This window comes from Podarcis melisellensis (genome assembly GCF_964234715.1).
Source record: "Podarcis melisellensis genome assembly, chromosome: 2".
Classification (NCBI taxonomy): domain Eukaryota; kingdom Metazoa; phylum Chordata; class Lepidosauria; order Squamata; family Lacertidae; genus Podarcis; species Podarcis melisellensis.
In genome coordinates, this window is record NC_138529.1 from 64009027 (window position 1) to 64028890 (window position 19864).

The 19864-nt window shown below is 40.9% G+C and overlaps 1 protein-coding gene across 1 annotated transcript; it reads left to right on the top strand.

The window, feature by feature from the left end:
- Positions 1 to 11: 11 nt before the first annotated feature.
- On the top strand, positions 12 to 13072 carry MRPL22 (mitochondrial ribosomal protein L22). The gene is made up of 7 exons (XM_081901147.1): positions 12 to 95; positions 231 to 276; positions 5498 to 5633; positions 8729 to 8794; positions 9816 to 9893; positions 10579 to 10648; positions 12796 to 13072. The coding sequence occupies exons 1-7, from the start codon at positions 71 to 73 to the stop codon at positions 13005 to 13007; spliced, it is 633 nt and encodes a 210-aa protein (XP_081757273.1). The 5' UTR covers positions 12 to 70; the 3' UTR covers positions 13008 to 13072.
- Positions 13073 to 19864: the final 6792 nt, after the last annotated feature.

Here is a 19864-nt window from a genome sequence, read left to right on the forward strand (position 1 = left end):
GGAGGGGAGGGAGGGGGGAAGCGCCCTTCTCTGCTGTCGTAAAATAGGCAGACGGGTTGTGGCTGCGAAGATGGCGGCGCCCGCAATGCTCGGGGGTGAGTTTGGCGGTGGGGAGGGAGGAAGAGGAAAACGACGATGGAATGTGCCCAGGGGGGCTGAGCATTTCTCCACCACCCCACAAAACAAAACCTCCAGCTTCCTGCCCTTAATGGCTCATTTCTCGTTTTCAGGGGCCGCCCGATTGTGGAGCTTCTTCAACTCCGTCCGGACCGGGAGGTGAGTCTGCCCTGCGAAAGGATCTGGGGGCCGGTCGCTGTTGTGGCTGCGGAGGAGACCGCAGTATCTCTCTCTCTCTTTCTCTCAGGGTGATGAAGAGGCCCCTGGCGCACGAAAACAGCTAGTGCAAAGCTGTCGTCTTCTCTTAAGGGCACTTTTTGTGCATTTGGTGGTGTAGAATTATAGCCCCCCAATGCAGCACTTTGGTCGTAGTCAGTATCCAGGAGTTCGAGGGCATGACCAGCAGCAGTAACCACTGAGACTTAAACAAATCTTCCAAAGGTTTCTGTACTCCCGTGTTTAAGAGAGGTTGGTCGATTTAACAGCCCTGTACAGTGGTACCTTGGGTTACATATGCTTCAGGTTACAGACTCCGCTAACCCAGAAATAGTGCTTCAGGATAAGAACAGAAATTGTGCTCCGGCGGCGCGGCAGCAGCGGGAGGCCCCATTAGCTAAAGTGGTGCTTCAGGTTAAGAACAGACCTCCAGAACGAATTAAGTACTTAACCCAAGGTACCACTGTATAGGGATTGTGGTTTAGGCAGTGCTGTTGCCGTCAGTTGGAAAAGAAAGGGCTAGGCTGTTTGTGCCTCCAAGACCCAAACCAGCCTCTAGAATCATGGAGTCAGAATCGTATAGATGGAAGAAACCCTGAAGGTCAACTAGTTCAACCCCCAGCAATGCAGGTATATCAACTAAATCATCCATGACAGGTGGCCATCCAACCTCTGTGTGTCTGCTTTCTTAAATCAGTGCAGGAACAGAAAACATCTTCCATCAACAGCTACTAGGCTGCCTGGCTGAGGAATTTGCAGCCTTGAAGTGACAGTATATAAATGCAATCAATCAATCAATCAATCAATCTAGAGTATCCACCTGATGGTGAAATGAAACACCCTCAGATTGTGCTTGAGTACAGATAATAGTTAGGCGAATGAAGGTATGTGTAGAACGTCTTCACTCTCAGGTTATCATGCCTTGGACGTCATTTCTTGGTAACCTCTAGAATGGACTGCTTTGAAGAGGGTGCAACAATTTCATTTAGTTCACAGTACAGCTGCCTAGGGACGCAGGTGGCGCTGTGGGTTAAAGCCTCAGCGCCTAGGACTTGCTGATCGAAAGGTCGGCGGTTCGAATCCCTGCGGCGGGGTGTGCTCCCGCTGCTCGGTCCCAGCGCCTGCCAACCTAGCAGTTCGAAAGCACCTCCGGGTGCTAGTAGATAAATAGGGACCGCTTACCAGCGGGAAGGTAAACGGCGTTTCCGTGTGCGGCTCTGGCTCGCCAGAGCAGCGATGTCACGCTGGCCACGTGACCCGGAAGTGTCTCCGGACAGCGCTGGCCCCTGGCCTCTTAAGTGAGATGGGCGCACAACCCCAGAGTCTGTCAAGACTGGCCCGTACGGGCAGGGGTACCTTTACCTTTACCTTTACCTTTACAGCTGCCAAATTGCCAGAAAGGATCAGGCACTATAAGTCAATTGCTCTGCTTCCTGATCAGTTTCTGGGCTCAGTTTAAATCCCTTCACAATTTTGGACCAAAATATCTAAAGGATTGTGTCTCCCCACGTGTGGTTAAGATATGTATTAGAGGTTTTTCTTCAAGTTGACGTGCAGCAGGTGATTACTCTGGAAAGCTCCCCCCCCCCCCCAATCATCATCACTGAACACAGGAGCCTTTGATAGGGTACAAAAATGTTTATGAAACTTCACTCCTTGTCCCTCAGCTGCAGAGTTACTAGGAAAGAAAAGTGGAGGCCAGCATTTCATTAGGTGACCAGGAGGGAGCACACTTCTACCGCACAATGAGAAGCCATTCTCATTCAGTAGGGTATTACAGAGGAACAGTAGGGCTCTGATCTTCGTTAATGAAGAATCACAGGGGAAAGATTTGGGAAGAATAAAAACACATGCACAGTTTTTATTTTATTTTATTTCAGTGGGATTACACTTATCTGCATGGTTAATGAATCACACCTTTATATAAGATGGCTTTAATGAGTATAATCCAAAGCCAGTATTTTGCATCCTAATGGCAAAAATAAGCAATAGTTTCCATTTGTTTCCTTTGCAGAAGTTAATTATAGAGTTGAAATTCTTCTGGAATAATTCTGCTACTGGTCCAACCAATAGGATCTAACAAACTTGGGCTGTGCTGGGAGACAGCTTGTGCCTGCTTTTAATTTTACAGCCTGACTCTTGGTATTTGAATACCATTGTGAAGACACAAAATACAAATGTGCATGTGCATATTTTTACAGATGGAAAAACTGAACATTTCAGGAAACTTGATATGTATAATATAATATTATATATGCAGGTTTTGGTGTCCTCGGGTGTCTTCCCGTGTAAAAGTTGGGGTGTGTAGGCGACGTTTCGACGAGGTCTCACTCGTCATCTTCAGGCTGGTGCTTTCGGCTTCTTGTTACTGGAACAGAGCAGGATCTCAGTGTTTGAGTTCCTATAAATACTGTTGAGGGGGTGTGGTGTATAGCCTCCAATGTTCTGGGCAGAGAGGAAGTTCCCAGGCTAGTGTGCCTTTTCTTCTTTTGTTCCTTAATTACTTGAGGGATATCTTGAGTGATTTCTTGAGTGATATCCTGAGTACCACTTAGGTGGGTCATTAGGTGTGGATTAGTTGCTAAAGTCTTTGTGTCTTGACCTCTTGAACTTTGTGAAGAGTTTTTCTGAGAAGATGGCTGTACTGCACTTAGTTGTGCTCTGGCTTGGCTTCGTGTATAGGGGCGAGCTGTGGTTTTGTGGCCTGTGTCAGCCAGATCTGTGTAGGGATTGCAGGGGGGTGCAGCATCCGGAGGTGCCACCATGGTTTGGCTACTGGATGGTGTCTGTAATTTATCTGTGGAGAGGGTCTGGGTTTGGGTCTGGTGTGGTTGATTGGTGATAGCGTTCTGTGTGCCTCTGGATCTGGTGTCAGTTTTTGTGGGGAGGGCTAATTTCCAGATGTCTGGCAAGCGGGATGTGTCGTCACGCTTGTTCATGTTGTGAGGGTGTTTCTCTATCTCGATGGCTTCCATGATTATTCTCTTGTGGTGATGTTCCATGTTAAAGAGCAATTTGGAATCTGCAAAATTAATTTCGTGTCCTGTTTCTTTCATGTGTTGGAAAAGAGAGGAAGTTTTTTCTTCTTTTTTGACGGCATTCTTGTGTTCTGCGATACGTGCATTTATTCGTCTGTTTGTTTGTCCAATGTACGTGGCTGGGCAGACTTTGCAGGGTATTTCATAGACCCCTTGGTTTTCCAACTGGATTTTATCCTTGGGGTTTCTGAGGATATTGGCTATTTTTTGGTTGGTGCAAAAGGCTGTTTTGATATTGTGTTTATGGAGGATTTTGCTAATTTTATCTGTAGTGCCCTTGATATAAGGAAGGAGGGCCATGCCATTGTTTTCTTCTGTGTCTTGGTTTATATATATATACATACACACACACACACACATATATATATATGTGTGTGTGTGTGTGTATGTGTAGATATATATATATATATATATATATATATATATATATATATATATATATGTATATGTATATGTATATATATATATATATTTCTTTTTACGGACATTAACATGATTTGATAGTACTAGCTGAGACCCAAGGTGGATAAATGCTTTTTTAATTATGAAAATAATTTAAAAGATATGTATCTGTAAATACGAATAGCAATAGGTATTTCCTGTGTTCTCTCTATAGGGGTGTCTTGAGCACTAGAGGGTGCCATCACCTAACAGTTTCTTGCACATGCGGAATTTGTTTCTGCTGAAATGTGACTGGATATGGAGACAGTGGAGAGAAACTAAAGAAAAAATAAATATTCCAGTGCCCAAGTTGTGTTTCTCAGACAGAAATTCTCCTATGCTATATGGCACCTTGCTTCTGAAATTGAGGAGGCTATAAATTTTTTTTGCAATATTCCAGAAGCTTCTGTGCTTCAGAAACGAGTGGATTTGTTTTGCTTGTTTTAAATACCATTGATACTGCAGAAGCCTTAGTTATTTCTACGGGTGACAGCTGTGTGAATGGATCACATGGAACTACTGGTTGCGTCTCACAGCCTGTGAATTGCATCCTACACTGCATGTGGGGAGTTCTGCTCACACAACAGGACTTCCCTTTCTGCTGCTCTCCCCGGGCACCCTTAAAATCGGCTTTGGGGGGGGGTCTTCCAACCCTCTGGAGCAGATTTTAAGGGTGTGTGTGCGGGGAAAGGAGGGGAATGTTCAATTGTGCAAGTGGAATTCTACCACACTAGTGGAGCAGCAGTGTTGGATATGGCCCCATGTGAGCATTTTATTCAGCCTAGGGACCTTTCTCTCATTCTGCAAGTGGCAAGAACTGATGTAGCCCTGCAAAGAACAACTGGGCCTGAATTCTTGCATAGTCATTTCTGGGCATCAATAAGTTCTTACAGTGTTCCAGAGGGAAACTTAAAGGGCCTTAGTCTTAAGAAGATGCCATGCACACTTTGTATCATTAACAAATTCTAGGTCTGTGTCATTATCTGAACAAAATTATAAATAACTTGCACATATTCTACATGGCACCTGTACGTGCCAAATAAGGTAAACTCCATATGCATTGGAAATTTGCCTTCTCATAATACCTTTCATGCTATGAATGCTTTAGTGTCCCTCCCACGACTAACCAGTGTATAATCTTTTTCAAGGAAGTAAGCAAAGCTGAATTATAAAAACTGCTAATCACTGAAATTCTTTCCTTTCCCCCCAGAAAGACCCAGGTTTCTTATTTTCCTGTCTCCAATCCCAGTCCAGAAGTTAAATCATTTAGCTGGAATAATAAGAGAAGTACTGGGAGACATATGCCCAAATTAAAACGTTTAGTGTGTGGTTTCTGTTAGTTACTTCAAGCTCAGCTTTGCCCATATAGTGTATCTAACTGAATCAATACCACTTCATTTAGTAATTGATATTGAATGTATTATTAAGAGCATATGCCCATAATGTATAAATAGGATAGCATTATGGATGCTGCCTATTGGGCTATCTTTGGCCCCTTTCCTTGCATTAGGCCTACTGCCCCTCAAACCAGCAGGGCAATTGAGCCATCTTGGAGTATGTTGCTCATTGGTTAGGAGAGACAATGAAAGAGCACATTCTGATAAGTTGGGATGAAAAGCATCTAGCAATCAACCTCTTAAGTGATTATTATAATCTTGGTGGAATGACAAATTCTTGTCTCACAGGTTACTAGCACCTTGCAGTGTTCCTCTTCTGTCAAATATCCATACAAGTGCATCTCTTGGGGATATTGGAAGATGGGAAAAGAAGAATAGGATTGTTTATCCTCCACAGCAACCAGGAGAACCTCGAAGACCTGCAGTAAGACTTACATCTATATATTACAGAATTGTAGAGCAATGAACAGGGGTTCATTTTGTCTATTTTTGCAAGGCTGTAATTTCCGAGAACAAGGCTAGCACCGCATTTGTATCAAACACACAGGCTTAAATGTTGGAAGCAATGACCCCCATTAAAAAAAAAAGTTAATTTTTTAAATAAAAAAAATAAAAATTAATTCACAAAAAAAGGAAGCAGTGACTCCCAGACTTACCATATCCCAGCAGCTCTTTGGCACAATTAATGACTGAAATAAAACATGATTTGTTCAGGATCCTTACTCAGTTTTCATTCACAAGCCTCTTTGAGTTCTGTCAGGGAAAAAGACAGGGTATTATTATTATTATTGTTATTGTTATTATTATTAATTCCAGCCCTCCAATTTTGATTTTGTCCTCTGTAATAGCCAGTCAGCATTTTCTTGCTATTTAGCATGTCAGTCCTCACTGGCTGGTTTTTTAAAAATATTTTTTTTAAAGTTTTTTTTTTTAAAAAGTAAGGTCAAAAGTACAAACGATGTAACTTTGCTTAGTATCTGTGGTTATGTTTTTCTGGTTTGTTTGTACTTTAGAATTTATATTAATAAAAAGCTCAGTGGCCGTTATTTTGTGTGTGCTTTTTTGTTTCACTAAAGATGTACTGCACTTCTGCAGACCTTGTGGTTTTCCTGAACATGTTGAAACATTTTAGCTACATAAGGATCCAGTCTCAGGAAATTGCGTTTGCTGTTAGTATCTAGGATATGTGTGCTTGGCTAGATGGCCATGCACATCATGCTAAGTTTTTAAAGTATCATTTATTTTATTCTCCCCTCTGGTAAACAAAATAGATGCTAGATCTTGAATAGACATCATAGGATAAGGCATATGTATCCCTAATTCTGTAGAAATTGAGTCTCATTCTGTCTGCTGTGTACAGCTAATGGGTTTATTCTGGCCTGAATTTCACTGTGATTGCATCCTTATTTCTCCTGCCTTGGGCTGTACTTAGAAAACTGTAGCCATAGTGGTACCCTTGTCAGCTTCCATTGTGTGCGGAACTAGATAAACTAAATATTAAAAGGCTGGTCACTGCAGGAAAGAGATGCTATTTTTAAAAAAGCTTGAAATCACTTGCTGGTAGCATGATATATGGGGCACTTGGGAGACTTGTATGAAAACTCTTTCAAGTTTTCCCATCAGGTATAGTAATCTTGGTCTTGCATTTTTTACAGCTTTTCTTTACCTTTAAATAATGAATTTACTGTCAGATGGTTTGGCTTGCTGCTGAGCACAGCTAAAATGAAAAATGGTTTCACTGCAGACAAATACAGTATTTATTTTTAAATTCCTCATTTTTGTCTTCTGTGCGCATTTATCGGCTCTGCGAGCAATATGATTTGAAGTATACACACTATATTTTTGAGCAACAAAGCACACATGAAATTTCACTTCTCAAATGATTAATGTATCTGGGTGAATTTTGCTTCTCTTTTACAAAGCTTTTTTAAAAAATATATAAAAATGCATTCCCATTCTGTAGCTGGTACTGGACCTTACGTGTGTTAGCAAAATAATAGTTGTGAAGGGATTATTATAAGCAGCTTTTTAATCAGTTGTATATTGAGAACTTAACCTGCACTGACTTATTTTGTTAGGGTTGCCATACAATAAATTGTTGAGCTTTTTTTGTGGGGGGGGGGCGGAAATTATTGAGCTTCTTGAGCATGGGTTGCCATACATCTGGATTTTCCTGGACATTTCAGCAATTACTGCCAGGACACTGTTTCCGATGGCCGAATCCTGGCAGTGTCCGGGAAATTCCAGACATATGCCAACCCTATGTTATGTGCATTAATTTCATGAAATGTATCTCACCTATGAAGACTGACTGAGGCACAGCTGAGAATTAGTATGGAAGTTGAACAGCTTTGTGTTGAGCAGTGCTAGAAAAATCTGTGTCAAAGGCCTGTTGGCTAATTTTTGCACCTGAAAAATGGAAAGGATGAATTCCTTTCAACACGGAGTGAACTGTGTGTGGAGCATGGATCCTTTCCTTCCATTGCCAGCTGCAAAGACCAACAGGTGTTTGCAGGTAGGAGAGGGAGAGACAAGCAGACCCATTCAGCACTGTGGTGGGAGAAGAGTACTGGAAGATAGTGGGGTCAGGGAAGACCCATGGCAGTGCATAGCTAGACAAAGCAAGCAGCTGGTCAGCTGGTCCCTATGTTATCTGTAAGTCTGTATTAAATTTCACTGCTTCAGTATACAGTGGTACCTTGGTTTACAACCATAATCCATTCCAGAGGTCCATTCGTAAACCAAAACAGGTTGTAAGCCAAGGCGCGCTTTCGCCAATGGGGACTCCAAAAAACCCCAACCAGGTTGCAATCCAAATGTTTTTCTTTGTAAACCAAAAACATTGTTTGTAATCCAAAAAAAATAAAATAAATGGGCCGTAATTGTTTAAAAAATGCAAACTGGGACATTCACTTCCGGGTTTGAATTGGTCATAATCCAAAATGGTCGTAAACTAGGCTGTTCGCAAATCAAGGTACCACTGTACTAATGTGTGCCCACCTGAGAAGGGACTATAGCTTAGAGGTAGAGTGCATATTTTGCATGCAAAAGGTCCCAAATTCAATTCCTGGCAACCTCTAGTTAAAAATAAAAGATATTTTCTAGCAAGCTCAGAAAATATATCTTCCTGAGAACCTGGAGAGATGCTGCCAAGTAGGGTAGGTGGGACAGCAGTATGATGCACCATTTCTGATACCTTTTTAATCTGCACCAAGTCATTGCATAGCACTGTTTAAAGGCAGGGACAAGTCAGGCAGACTATAGTTGGTGACCATAAAGCTGCCCACGTGAAATACTAAGCATTATTTATTATGTAGTAAGAGACAAATAACACAACATAGTTGGAATTAGTTTTTGCTGTTTCCATTCTTGCCTGTTGCCATGTAAAGTCTGTCTGACATAATTTTTGGCAGGTGAAGGAGAAAATGTTTTCTGTTTTCAAAGTAGTAGAGGAACTGGGGGTGGTGGGGAGAAAAAATACATTGTTGTCCCCAGAACATAAACATCTCTTTTATATAGGAAATATACCACTGTCGAAGACACATTAAATACAGTAAGGACAAGATGTGGTACCTGGCAAAACTGGTAAGAGGATTGATTTTTGTAGGCTTAATCTTGTTAGGATTATGAGATTTCTTTCCTTGTGATGGTTGTATTTTCGTGCCCTCTTTACACGTGGTTGTATTTGATTTTTTTTTAAAAAAAACTCTTTCCTTGTAAAATCCCTGGATAAAATGTTGTGTAAATTTACTTAAAGAAGCAGAGGATGCTTTGCGCTACTGTGCAAGAATATTCTGCTCTGCCATTTTGTCCCGGTTGGGGGTGGGCGGGGAATATACCAGGAGGAGATTTAGATAACATAAACTTTTGGTGGGATGCATGGAGTGTAGCAAATACTGAAAAATGAAGAATTGCTTAAATTTCCTCTGGAAAAGCAAAAAGCATTGCAGGATCATTTGCAGAGGTCAGGACAGGTCACCTGTATCTGTTGACTATGGCTTTCCCATGTTACAGTTTCCATGTGGAAACCTTTTGACTCTCTCTCCATGATTTATGTGTGGAAAACATTCTTAGTGACAGCTTATGCCAGGTGAAGGCAAGCCACATAGTGGGGGCTGATCATACAGCAATTGCATAGGTTGCTGTGTCAAGCAGCTGCACATGAAAATAGTTTTAAATAGCCTTTTCCTTTCTGCAAAACCCCAGCCAGCATGGCCAACGGTCAGGGATAACAGGAGTTGCAGTCCTTCAGCACTTGGCACATCACAGTTTAGCCATATGTGCACAATAGATTTGAAAGCCTTATTCATCAGAAGTTTTCTATTTATTTATTTTGCAGTGCATTCGAGATTAGGAATTTTTCTTCTTGGTATCGATTTGGTATTCCTTAATGCTCTTTGTCAGAGTCTTTGTCAGAGTTTTTGTCAGAGTTTTTGTGTGTTTTAGTTTTTTGTACCATAGCACTTATATAAAACAGTAAAGCAACTCAGTGTTGCATAGTTCTTCTACACTGAAACTGATGCTTATAATGCAGTTTGTTTCACTACATATTAATTATATACTGTATTGAGACTTTTTCCCATCTCTGTGTTGCTTTTCATTTCAGATACGAGGCATGTCCATAGATCAGGCACTAGCTCAGTTGGAATTCAATGACAAAAAGGGAGCAAAAGTGATAAAAGAGGTATGTTACAAGTTTCTTCAGAATTTAATTTGCCATTCTCTATTAAATCCATATTTCTATCTTTTAGATGATATTTCTGGGCTAGTTCATATTGTTTATAACTGGTTTATTCTTTTATAAGCCTTGGATTGTATGCTGTGTTTTTGAACAAGTTGGTGAACTGCTTAGAGAACTTCGTTAAATGCAACACACACACACGCACGGATGTGTGTGGCTGAGAGCTTGCATAGTATCTTGCAGAAGTCTCTCATCCTCACTCAGTGTTGTGCTAGTTGATGTGGGTATATCTAATTTTTCTGGCAGGATTTTTATGCCTGAAACGGCATTTCCACTTTTGTGCTGGCAAAAGTGTAATTATATTGTTTGGCACCTGTGGCAGGGAAGCCTCTGACTCTGGATGTAGTGGCACAGAATGTAGAGAGATTTTGGGTACAAGACTGTTTGCAGTCCTACTTCTGTGTGGGAAAAGAAAGTTTTCAATTTGGCTGGGGTTAAAATCTGCCCCAGGACATGTTGCCATGAAGTAGGGAAACTAATAAGCTAAGTACCCTAAGGCAAGGAAGTTGAATAAATACATTGTTTCCTTTTTTAATTTAAAGATGAGTAGGTATTACTGTACATATGAAAACTCCAGGATTAAAAATTTACATAATCTTAATTTGTAATTTTTCCTTTTTTACAATAGGTCCTTCTAGAAGCCCAAGAAATGGCGGTGAGGAAGCATAATGTAGAATTTAGATCCAACTTACACATTGGTAAATAGTTTATTTTTATAGAAGACATATTCTAAAGGGCCATCCCTTTCTCTGCCCTGCAACCACCTTTGCCCCTAGAAAAGCCTCTCTGGAAGGTTGGCAGGCCATTCTGAACAATTAGGGATGGGTTACATAAGGTTTGGAGGTTGGTGAAAGCTCAGAGTTCTAAAAATGAACTTGAAAGGTAAGGAAAGTCTGTCCCCCCTGGCACTTCCTGTGTCCATCTAACGTTGCTCAACAGGGCCCAACCAGAGCTTTGTGTATCCAATGTGTTCCATAGTTTGGCATCTCTGAGGAATAATAATAATTAATAATAGCCTTGGCATGAGAAAATTTCTCTATTGGAAGGTCACATTAAAAAAATTCAAATTAAATGTTGGGTTTTAAAAAAATGTAATCCATGCTAAGGATGATTGATTGATTAACACTCCAATCAAATATTTTGGGTCAAATATTTTTATTTATTGGAAAAACTTCCATTTGTACAGCAAGTAAAATACACATGGCATACCCCCCACCCCCAGTATGCTTACTAAACACAACCTACTGTTCCCAGGTGATTAAGGGCACCAGAAAATGTTGTGTTTTTTTTATTCCTGCCCCCCTCACAAAGAAAAATCCCATAAAAATTCAATGAAAGCTTCAAAATGGAGGGTTTTGTATGTCTCTCAGTGTCCTGCAGTTTCTTGGTTTATTAAGTACTGAAATGTCACGAGAGCTATTACATAAAAATCAGTGGGATATGTCTAAGATGAGGATGTCAGATTCATTGTGTTGATTTTGAGTATCTGTGTGCTTAGATAGGGGAAAGGTTTAATCAACACAACATGTAAAGCCTACTGATTACCTGTATACACAAGACTTCACAAGTTATGCTGAGTACTTTCAACTTCAATGGGAGTTCTTGGCCTACTAGCCATTTTATGTAGAGTACAGATTCCTTGGAGCAAATATATTTCATTTCTCAAATTCTGGCAAGAAGTAGACTTGCCTGATGACATCTTCCAATAGATTAAAGATAGGCTTCTAATTTCCTAGCACTGTTGGGGATAGCAACAATTTTACAATCAGCATACTTTACTGATAGCTGCATAAAAAGTAGGGTAGACCTTTGAAAAGTTATTCAACCTGTATGTGGATTAAGTATAACTTCAGTTCTTGCAGCTGTGGTCGTTTGACATTACTTGCTCTAGCATTTGTATACATGAAAAGTGCATTATTCCATATAGGTCTTAAACACAATAATCCATTTTTCATCATCAGCCCATTTCTGTTGGTTTGTAATTCATTTTGCTGTGGCAGGTTAGCCAGCAGTTCACACTTCACTTCCCAGCAACTGGTCATCTTTCAACCTTTAATTGAGGTAAAAAGGTTCTAAATTAAGTGCATTTAGATCTGGCATTTAGGTATAGCTCTCTGAGTCCTCCATATCAAATGGACCCTTTTAACTTACCTTTATAATGCTGCTGTCATAGGAAGCTCATTTCTCTTTTAAACATATGATGACAAAAAGCAGTATAGAAATGGCTTCTAGCAAAGGGGGAAATAAAATGTCACTTCGTCATGATTCATAACGCCTCGAGTGGACGTTCTAGGGCAAAGTGACTGACCAGCTTAGTGAATTATGCTTTCCTAGGGGAAGGCTTAAAATGGGTGGGGTGGGTTTTGGCTGCACAAAAACCTTTGATAGATGAAACTCACAGTTATAGAAGAAATACCTAGTGAAATACTTCGTGAAAAATGAGTAACAGTAGTAGTTTTCATTAATTTGTTTAATGTTTTTGCTGCTGGTTGACACAGGTCCTGTTTTTTCACCCATTTTTAAAAAATATATATTTTCTTGTGTACTAATTTCTTCTATGCCATGTTGTTGCCACACTTCTTTAATAAAGTTAGTGGCCTGCCTAAATGGAGGTTGGAGCATTCTGAAGGTAAAGGATATGCATATAGCTTTATTGTAGGCCCAGATAAATATACAGGACCGGTACATTTTTCTATGGTTTGTTTTGTAATTTTTGACGTGGTACATTAAAAAGAGAAATCCAGGTCTGTCAAGGCGTTGAGTGAGCCAGATTTTTTTTTTTAATAGAATTTATTTTATGGCCTGCATTCTCCCTTTCTTTTAACGTCTATTTTATGTCTTCTAGCTGAATCCTTCTCTGGAAAAGGGCACTACCTGAAAAGGATCCGTTACCATGGTAAAGGCTTTTTTGGCATTATGGACAAAGTCAAGTGCCATTACTTTGTGAAATTAGTCGAAGGCCCACCTCCACCTCCAGAGAAACCAAAGACTGCTTTAGATCACGCAAAGGAGTATGTGCAGCAGCTTCGTAACAGAACTATTACTAACACATTGTAATATTCCCCACTGCGTTGTTCCCTTTTTTGTGATAACCGTGTAAATAAAGTACATTTTAAAAATCAGTTTCTAATTAGGCTCAGGTGTCTCCTATAGACACAAAAATGTGTACGGTGACTAGGAAAGAATACCAAGCACTAGGCAAGTACAGTGCCTCAGCTCTGGATGATACTTGAGAAAAGTGGTAGGGAGTGGTCCCAAATGAGGAAGCTACAATCTGATTTTTCAGTTTGGATCTTTCCCAGTAGCACTTTCACTGGGAGTATTGCCTTTCTTGTTCTTTTAGTCTGCAAGTATGCTTTAGCACATGCTGAGAATGCAAAAAAGATTTAATGGGATATCCAATCTAAAGGGGGCTTGCATTGACAGAAGTGCTTTTAGCTACTGGAATGATAGTAAATGGATTCTGCCCTAGTTCAATTAATGGTGTTTTGGGTTTGTAGCTATTTTAGATTTCCGCCCTGTAGTTGAAACACTGTTAAAGCATTATAGATCTACTTCATTAAAGTGTCCCAACCTGAACATGGGGCATATGCTTAACGCTAGTTACAAATTTGTGAGGGGTGAATGTCTCAAATTACAATATATTCTGAAGGCACATGATTCAGCTACCATGCTGTAGTCAAGGAGCTTTGGTTATTGTCAGCACCTGGATGAGAGACTTGCCTAGGAACTGTATGTACACACGATTTGAATTCCATCAGGAAATGCAGGGAATAAAACAAAAACACCAACTGTTCATGTTCAACTAGCAGGCAAAGCTCTGTGAGTGCAACTGCCTTTTCTTCATTCTTTTCTTTTGCATAATAATTCATTAAAGAATATGGAATGGGCAGTCAGTTTTGTTCACTGACAAGAATTGGCAGAGAATATGCATTTGGTTTGATGATTGCTTTTGATATCTTCTCATGCATCGCAGAAGGGGGGGATGTTTCTGAGCAGCTGCACAGTAAACAAGTAATGAGGAGAAATTTCAGTTTAGTACAATGTAACTGCAGATAATGCTACTGTTCATTTTCTGGGGGGTACATAAAGAAATATTGAAAACTTGCAGCCCTTCTTAGTTGCCTCTTGGCACTCAGTTGCACTAAGAAGTCCCTGATATGTGCAGAAGCCAGTTAATCTCTGAGGAAATGACATGCTTAGCAGTAATAGAGCATGTGCACCTAGATTACAAAAGGAAATTGTCAGTGATTATACAGTTCTTTATTTTTGATGGGAAGCAACTTACACTCTATGCATTTTGTGCTCTTAGCTGCGTATTACAGAGCAGCCTTCTCTTCCATTATTCCAAAGTAGGATAATGATGCATTTTGTTTCAGGTCAGGGGTGAGGAGGCTTAGGGACCGAATGCAACCCACCAAGCCTGCCTATCGGGCCCCTGTGACTCTCCCTAGGCTACACTTCCTCAGCCGCACCTGTCTGTCTAGGTCCCACTTCCTACCAGCCCTATTTTTGAGTGTTTGCCTGGCTGGAATCTATCCTGGAACTCTGACAACTCCTCTTGCTTATCTGGATGGAAGATAGAGCAGGGCGGGTGTAAAACTAACCTAATACACAAAAGTTATAATTGTTGCTCTTCCTACTTTTGCCTCTGGCTTCACCCACCACTGCCATGGGCTCCAACCACGCTGACGAGAATGTGGGTTTCAGTCTGAAAAAAGTTTTCCCACTCCTGTTTTAGATGGTGAGGTAATCTAATCTACTTTCAGCTTTTTGTTCAATTGTAACCAGCTGGCTTAAAGAAAACGTATAGCTGTATGAGCTGAAATTTGTGTGACCTATATATTATTGAGTGACCTTTATTAGTCTAGAGCAAGCTTGAAATCCTCAAAAGTTGGCTCAGGTAACTTGATTTTTGAGGATTTAAAACTTCCTCCCTCAAACAGAGACAGTTCTAGGGGAGTCGTACCAGGTACAGAGCTTCTGGGGCACCGGAGCAGGCGCCACCACTATTACTCCAATTGATGGCTCAGAGGGGGGCGGCCTCCGGATTTTGGCGTTTCACCAGGCGCCCCTGAAATTTGAGGTGTCAAGGTCCACCAAAGGCAACCTTCCGGGCCTTTAGCTAGAATCCTCCACAGAAAGCCTTTATATCCAGTGCTAGAACCACACTCTTCTCCCCACCTCCTTCCTTCCAGCTACCATAAGCTAAATACTGGTTTCCAACAAAGTTGTAGATTGCTCCATGTTGCCTTCATTTTTCGTAAACAACCCAGCTTCTCAAAGTCTGAGGGGAAAGAAGTTATTCCTTCGCTCCTCTCCAAGTGCCTGCTACACCACTGAAAAAAATCCTCCCTTTTGTAAATAGCTCTCCTTTATTATTAAAGTGGGGTGTCTGTAGGAGTTTTGCTGCTGCCTAAACATGATGCAGAAAAAATAGAATCTTTGGTAGTTTTTTTATTTGCTAATCGTTGGTAGGCTGATTTCAGCTGATGGCTTCCAAGGAAGCTGACAAGACAATGCAATAATTTAAAAATGGCAAAACACAAGCAATAAAACACAAATGGTGGAAGTAAAATTTATCCATGGAAAGGTAGGGATCTCTTTACACAGTGCCAGAAAGCAAAATCATTGCCAGCCAAGTGTCTCTCTGGAGAACAATCTACAACTGAGGTACCATCACTGAAAAGGTCCCATCTCTGAAATAGGGCTTCTGATGTAGATCTTGACAAACTGGTGGGCCTATATGGGCTAGATGATTATATGGATGCGTAGGGCTTTAAAAGTTGATACCAACATTTTTAATGTGGAAACAAATTTAGAATTTGTCAAGATTTTTTAGTACTGGCAAGCTCTGTTCAAAATAGCCAGTGGTGGTTAGCAACCTGGCTGTTGTGTTTTGAACCAACCTAAGTTTCTAAACAGCTTTGAAGGTCCACTCCTCCCCTCTGTTCCAATATACTGAAGCAACCTAGTTCAAATGTTTACTAGATCATGGATATCCGTAGCAAGACTTCTGTCCATGAGGCAACTTGTGCCATGGATATTATTTGGTAATATAAGTGAAGCACTGGATCTAACAGCATCTGCAAACAGCATACTTGATTCTAGGGAGAGTTCGTTGCTCAAGAGCAGATTGAAGACAATCTCTAAAGCCCATCATCAATGGTACCTTCATCTTGACTGGGCTGAGCTTATTAGCTATCATCTAGTCAGTTACAGACTGTCAGGACCTGATCTACATTCCAGTGACTCACCTGGTTCAACTGAGACCTGTTATTCTTGCAGAAAAATAGGTAAAAACAAGCTCTCCACTTCTTCAAAATATCCCCAGCAGCAGAAGGCAGTAAGCACACATAAGGCATCATGTTGCTTGCTTGCATTGTTACTGGGAAAACAAATACTTTTCAAAAACCTTCAGGACTACAGTGAGAGGAGAAGTGTGCTGTCTGGTGCTGATTTTGCACTCCGCCAATACAACCAGCCACTGGGACTCTGCATTCTCTCACCTGTTTTCCTGCAAAAGGATCCTATACAGTGGGGTGCGGGAGGGAGGCTAGCCTGCTGCCTTCTAGATGTTGAACTCCCCATCATCCCCAACCATTGGCCATGCTGGCTAGGGCTGATGGGAGTTGGAGGCCAACAACCTCTGGAGGGCCCCAGATTAACCACTGCTGCTTTGGGGACCTGCCCTTTTTCATACAAAAAGGATTGGGCAGGTTTGAGGAGTTTGGTGTTTAAGAATTTGTGCCCTCTGATGCATATCCGTAAGAATCCAAAGCCTTCCATCACCTGCACCAAAATATCACTTTCGTGTGAAAGAGCCTTCCAAGCAGTAAAGTGAAGATGGGAATAATTGGCTGCATCCTTAGAGCCCAAATCCTTTCTCTCCCCAAAAAGCAATTTCTCCTTTCCTGCCCAAGGCTAATCGTGGTGGAAAGTACCACCCATGGATTTTCATAGATCCCTTCCTTCCTGCATTCTTATTCTAATAATCACCCACAAACTAGGCTATGTTTTATTTAAAGCAATTTTGCCAGAAAGCAAAGGCAATTTGTTCGTATTTTCTGTGCACGTGTGGCAAAAACTCCCTAATGAGAACAGCTCCGGCAAGGAATTGCTTGTCAATCAATATCCATAATTTTCTTTGATCATCCAGTTTTTCAAAGTCAATTTCAGAAGGTTCAGCTATTTTTCTTTGATATTGACATACATTGAGCTTATCTTCAATAGTGGTCAATATTTTTTATAATGTTCTTGCCACATGGGTAGGTTCTATCTGGATGAGGCATGTATATTTCACTTTTTCATCGTCAGGGCTGCTGATTCCATCTGAGAGATGCTTAAACATGCAATATCTTTCCTCCGAATGTGATTAGTTTATATTTAACAAGCACATCTCTGCCCCAAATTGTATTCTTACTTACATTTTTTAAAATGGAAAAATGTGAAGTGCCAACCTTCCTCGTGTCATTTTGCATTGCCATACCTCAGAGAGATTTCGGCATGATGAGACTTCAGAGGAAGAGGATCACATTCCATCAAATTACCCAGCCCATTTAGCCTAAGGCGTTTATTAGCATCCTCTAGTCAAGGGAAGAAAGTTGTCTAAAGTGCTTCTTATGCAACTAAAAAGCACAGTTTTAGTCACTGGTCAGGCACATAAGCTTTGATTAACCAGTACTGTAGTTTATTGCTCGTAGTTCAATTCAACATTGAAAAGCTGTTTATATCACACAGTGTGCTTGTTTTCTAAATTATATGAGCTTGCCACATGGGTGTAGCCAGGATTTATTTTTTGTGAGGGAGGGCAGGCTTTATGTTGGTGGGGAGGGAGACAGAACTGAGTTATCTGTGACACAATTGTCACAGTATCTGAAGAAGTGTGCATGCACACGAAAGCTCATACCAAGAACTAACTTAGTTGGTCTTTAAGGTGCTACTGGAAGGAATTTTTTTTGTTTTGACAATTGTTCAGTTAGTTATTTTCATTTATTGATAAGGGGCTGCTGCCCCCTCCTCCCCGTGGCTACGCCCATGCCTTTCCAGAATATGTGTTTGCCTGCACATACATGGTGTGAAAAGGGTATTCGTAATGGTAATACGAAAAGCAACCTGCAAATGAGGATGAGGTTCAGTTAAATGGAATACCACTTGGGTGGTAAAGCTTTCCAAAATCTTGCATGTGGTAGGATGAGAACCACATAGCTTTTGGAGGCATCTCTTATTACAGTGGTACCTCAGGTTACATACGCTTCAGGTTACAGACTCCGCTAACCCAGAAATAGTACCTTGGGTTAAGAACTTTGCTTCAGGATGAGAACAGAAATCGTGCTCTGGTGGCACGGCAACAGCAGGAGGCCCCATTAGCTAAAATGGTGCTTCAGGTTAAGAACAGTTTCAGGTTAAGTACGGACCTCCGGAACGAATTAAGTACTTAACCTGAAGTACCACTGTAGATATTTTTGTTTTGCGTATTACAGTGGTACCACAGGTTACATACGCTTCAGGTTACATATGCTTCAGGTTACAGACTCCGCTGACCCAGGAATAGTACCTCAGGTTAAGAACTTTGCTTCAGAATGAGAACAGAAATCGTGCTCCGGCGGCGCGGCGGCAGCAGGAGGCCCCATTAGCTAAAGTGGTGCTTCAGGTTAAGAACAGTTTCAGGTTAAGAACGGTCCTCCAGAACGTATTAAGTACTTAACCCGAGGAACCACTGTATTTCAAATTTTCCTATTTCTAAATAAAAGCATGTATAATCATATATATATAGAGAGAGAGAGGCTTACAAAAGTAAAATAAGGCAACAAAATTAAAAAACATAAAAAGAGTGAATAAAAACTAGCAGGAGTAAAATTACCACAATCCTAACTACCAAAAGCCTCAGAAAAAAGGTATTTCCTAAAAAGATAGCAAAGTTGCTAGTAGGTAAGCCTTCCTGGGTAGAGTATTCTGTATTCCATCATGGAGAAAGGTCTCTCTATGCTGCCACCCTAACTCACTTCTAACAGCGGAAACCTCAGTTTATTATCTCAGCATATGAGCAGGCTGATGTGGAGGCAGGCATACCTTCAGATACCCTGTTCCCAACCCATGTGGGCACCACCACTCTAAATTGTTACAGAATCATGGAATCATAGAATTGTAGAGATTGAAGGGACCCTGAGGACCATCTAGTTCAATGAAAGAATATACAGCTGTTCCCATACAGCTTGGTGTTATTAGCCTCACACTCTAACCAACGGAACTATGGAGCATAGTTTTAACTATGGAAAGGCAGCATACAAAATGAAATGACGAGGATGATAAATTGTGCACAAAAGTGCACCCGTGGCTAAAGTTTAAGAACCTGTGAAATGTATTCCAGTCTCAAAGCCAATGCAAATAGATCGTGAATGGGATAAAAAGCTTAAAATAACCAAGCGGTATAAAAACAAGTTTGCCATCTTTCCCTGAGTTGAAATGTTGAAAAATGCAAAGCTTGGATTCTCAGTGGTGCAAACATAAACGTGATTATGAGGTTTCAAGATCACATTCCAAGTGCATTTGTGAGATGTGTTCCCACCTTTTGGTCTTGGTCCAAAGCCTTGCAGCTGCATTTAGGGAAATCATAATCAACGTCTTGTATACATGACCGGTCTATACTCCTGATGAATACGCTCCTGTGTATCATGTTCAAACCTGAACAATGGAACATATGGCTCTTAACCTACAATGGCAAAGCATAGCTTGTTCAGCCGGAGTGTCAGTGGGGAAGTCTTTAAACTGACAAGGGAACAAACAATTTTGAATCTTGTTCTAGATATTTTATTCCCTTGTGATATGCTTTAGCTGACAACACAGAGATAGGTTTCCTGATGTTCTAATTTCTCAGTCATTAACATGTCTGTATTTGAGTTGAGTATCTGAGT

Excerpts from the sequence above, each read along its gene's own strand:
- MRPL22 (XM_081901147.1), top strand. The coding sequence starts at position 71 with ATGGCGGCGCCCGCAATGCTCGGGG. Across the intron at positions 277-5,497 it reads AACTCCGTCCGGACCGGGAG|GTTACTAGCACCTTGCAGTG; the intron begins GTGAGTCTGCCC and ends CTTGTCTCACAG. Across the intron at positions 5,634-8,728 it reads GAGAACCTCGAAGACCTGCA|GAAATATACCACTGTCGAAG; the intron begins GTAAGACTTACA and ends TCTTTTATATAG.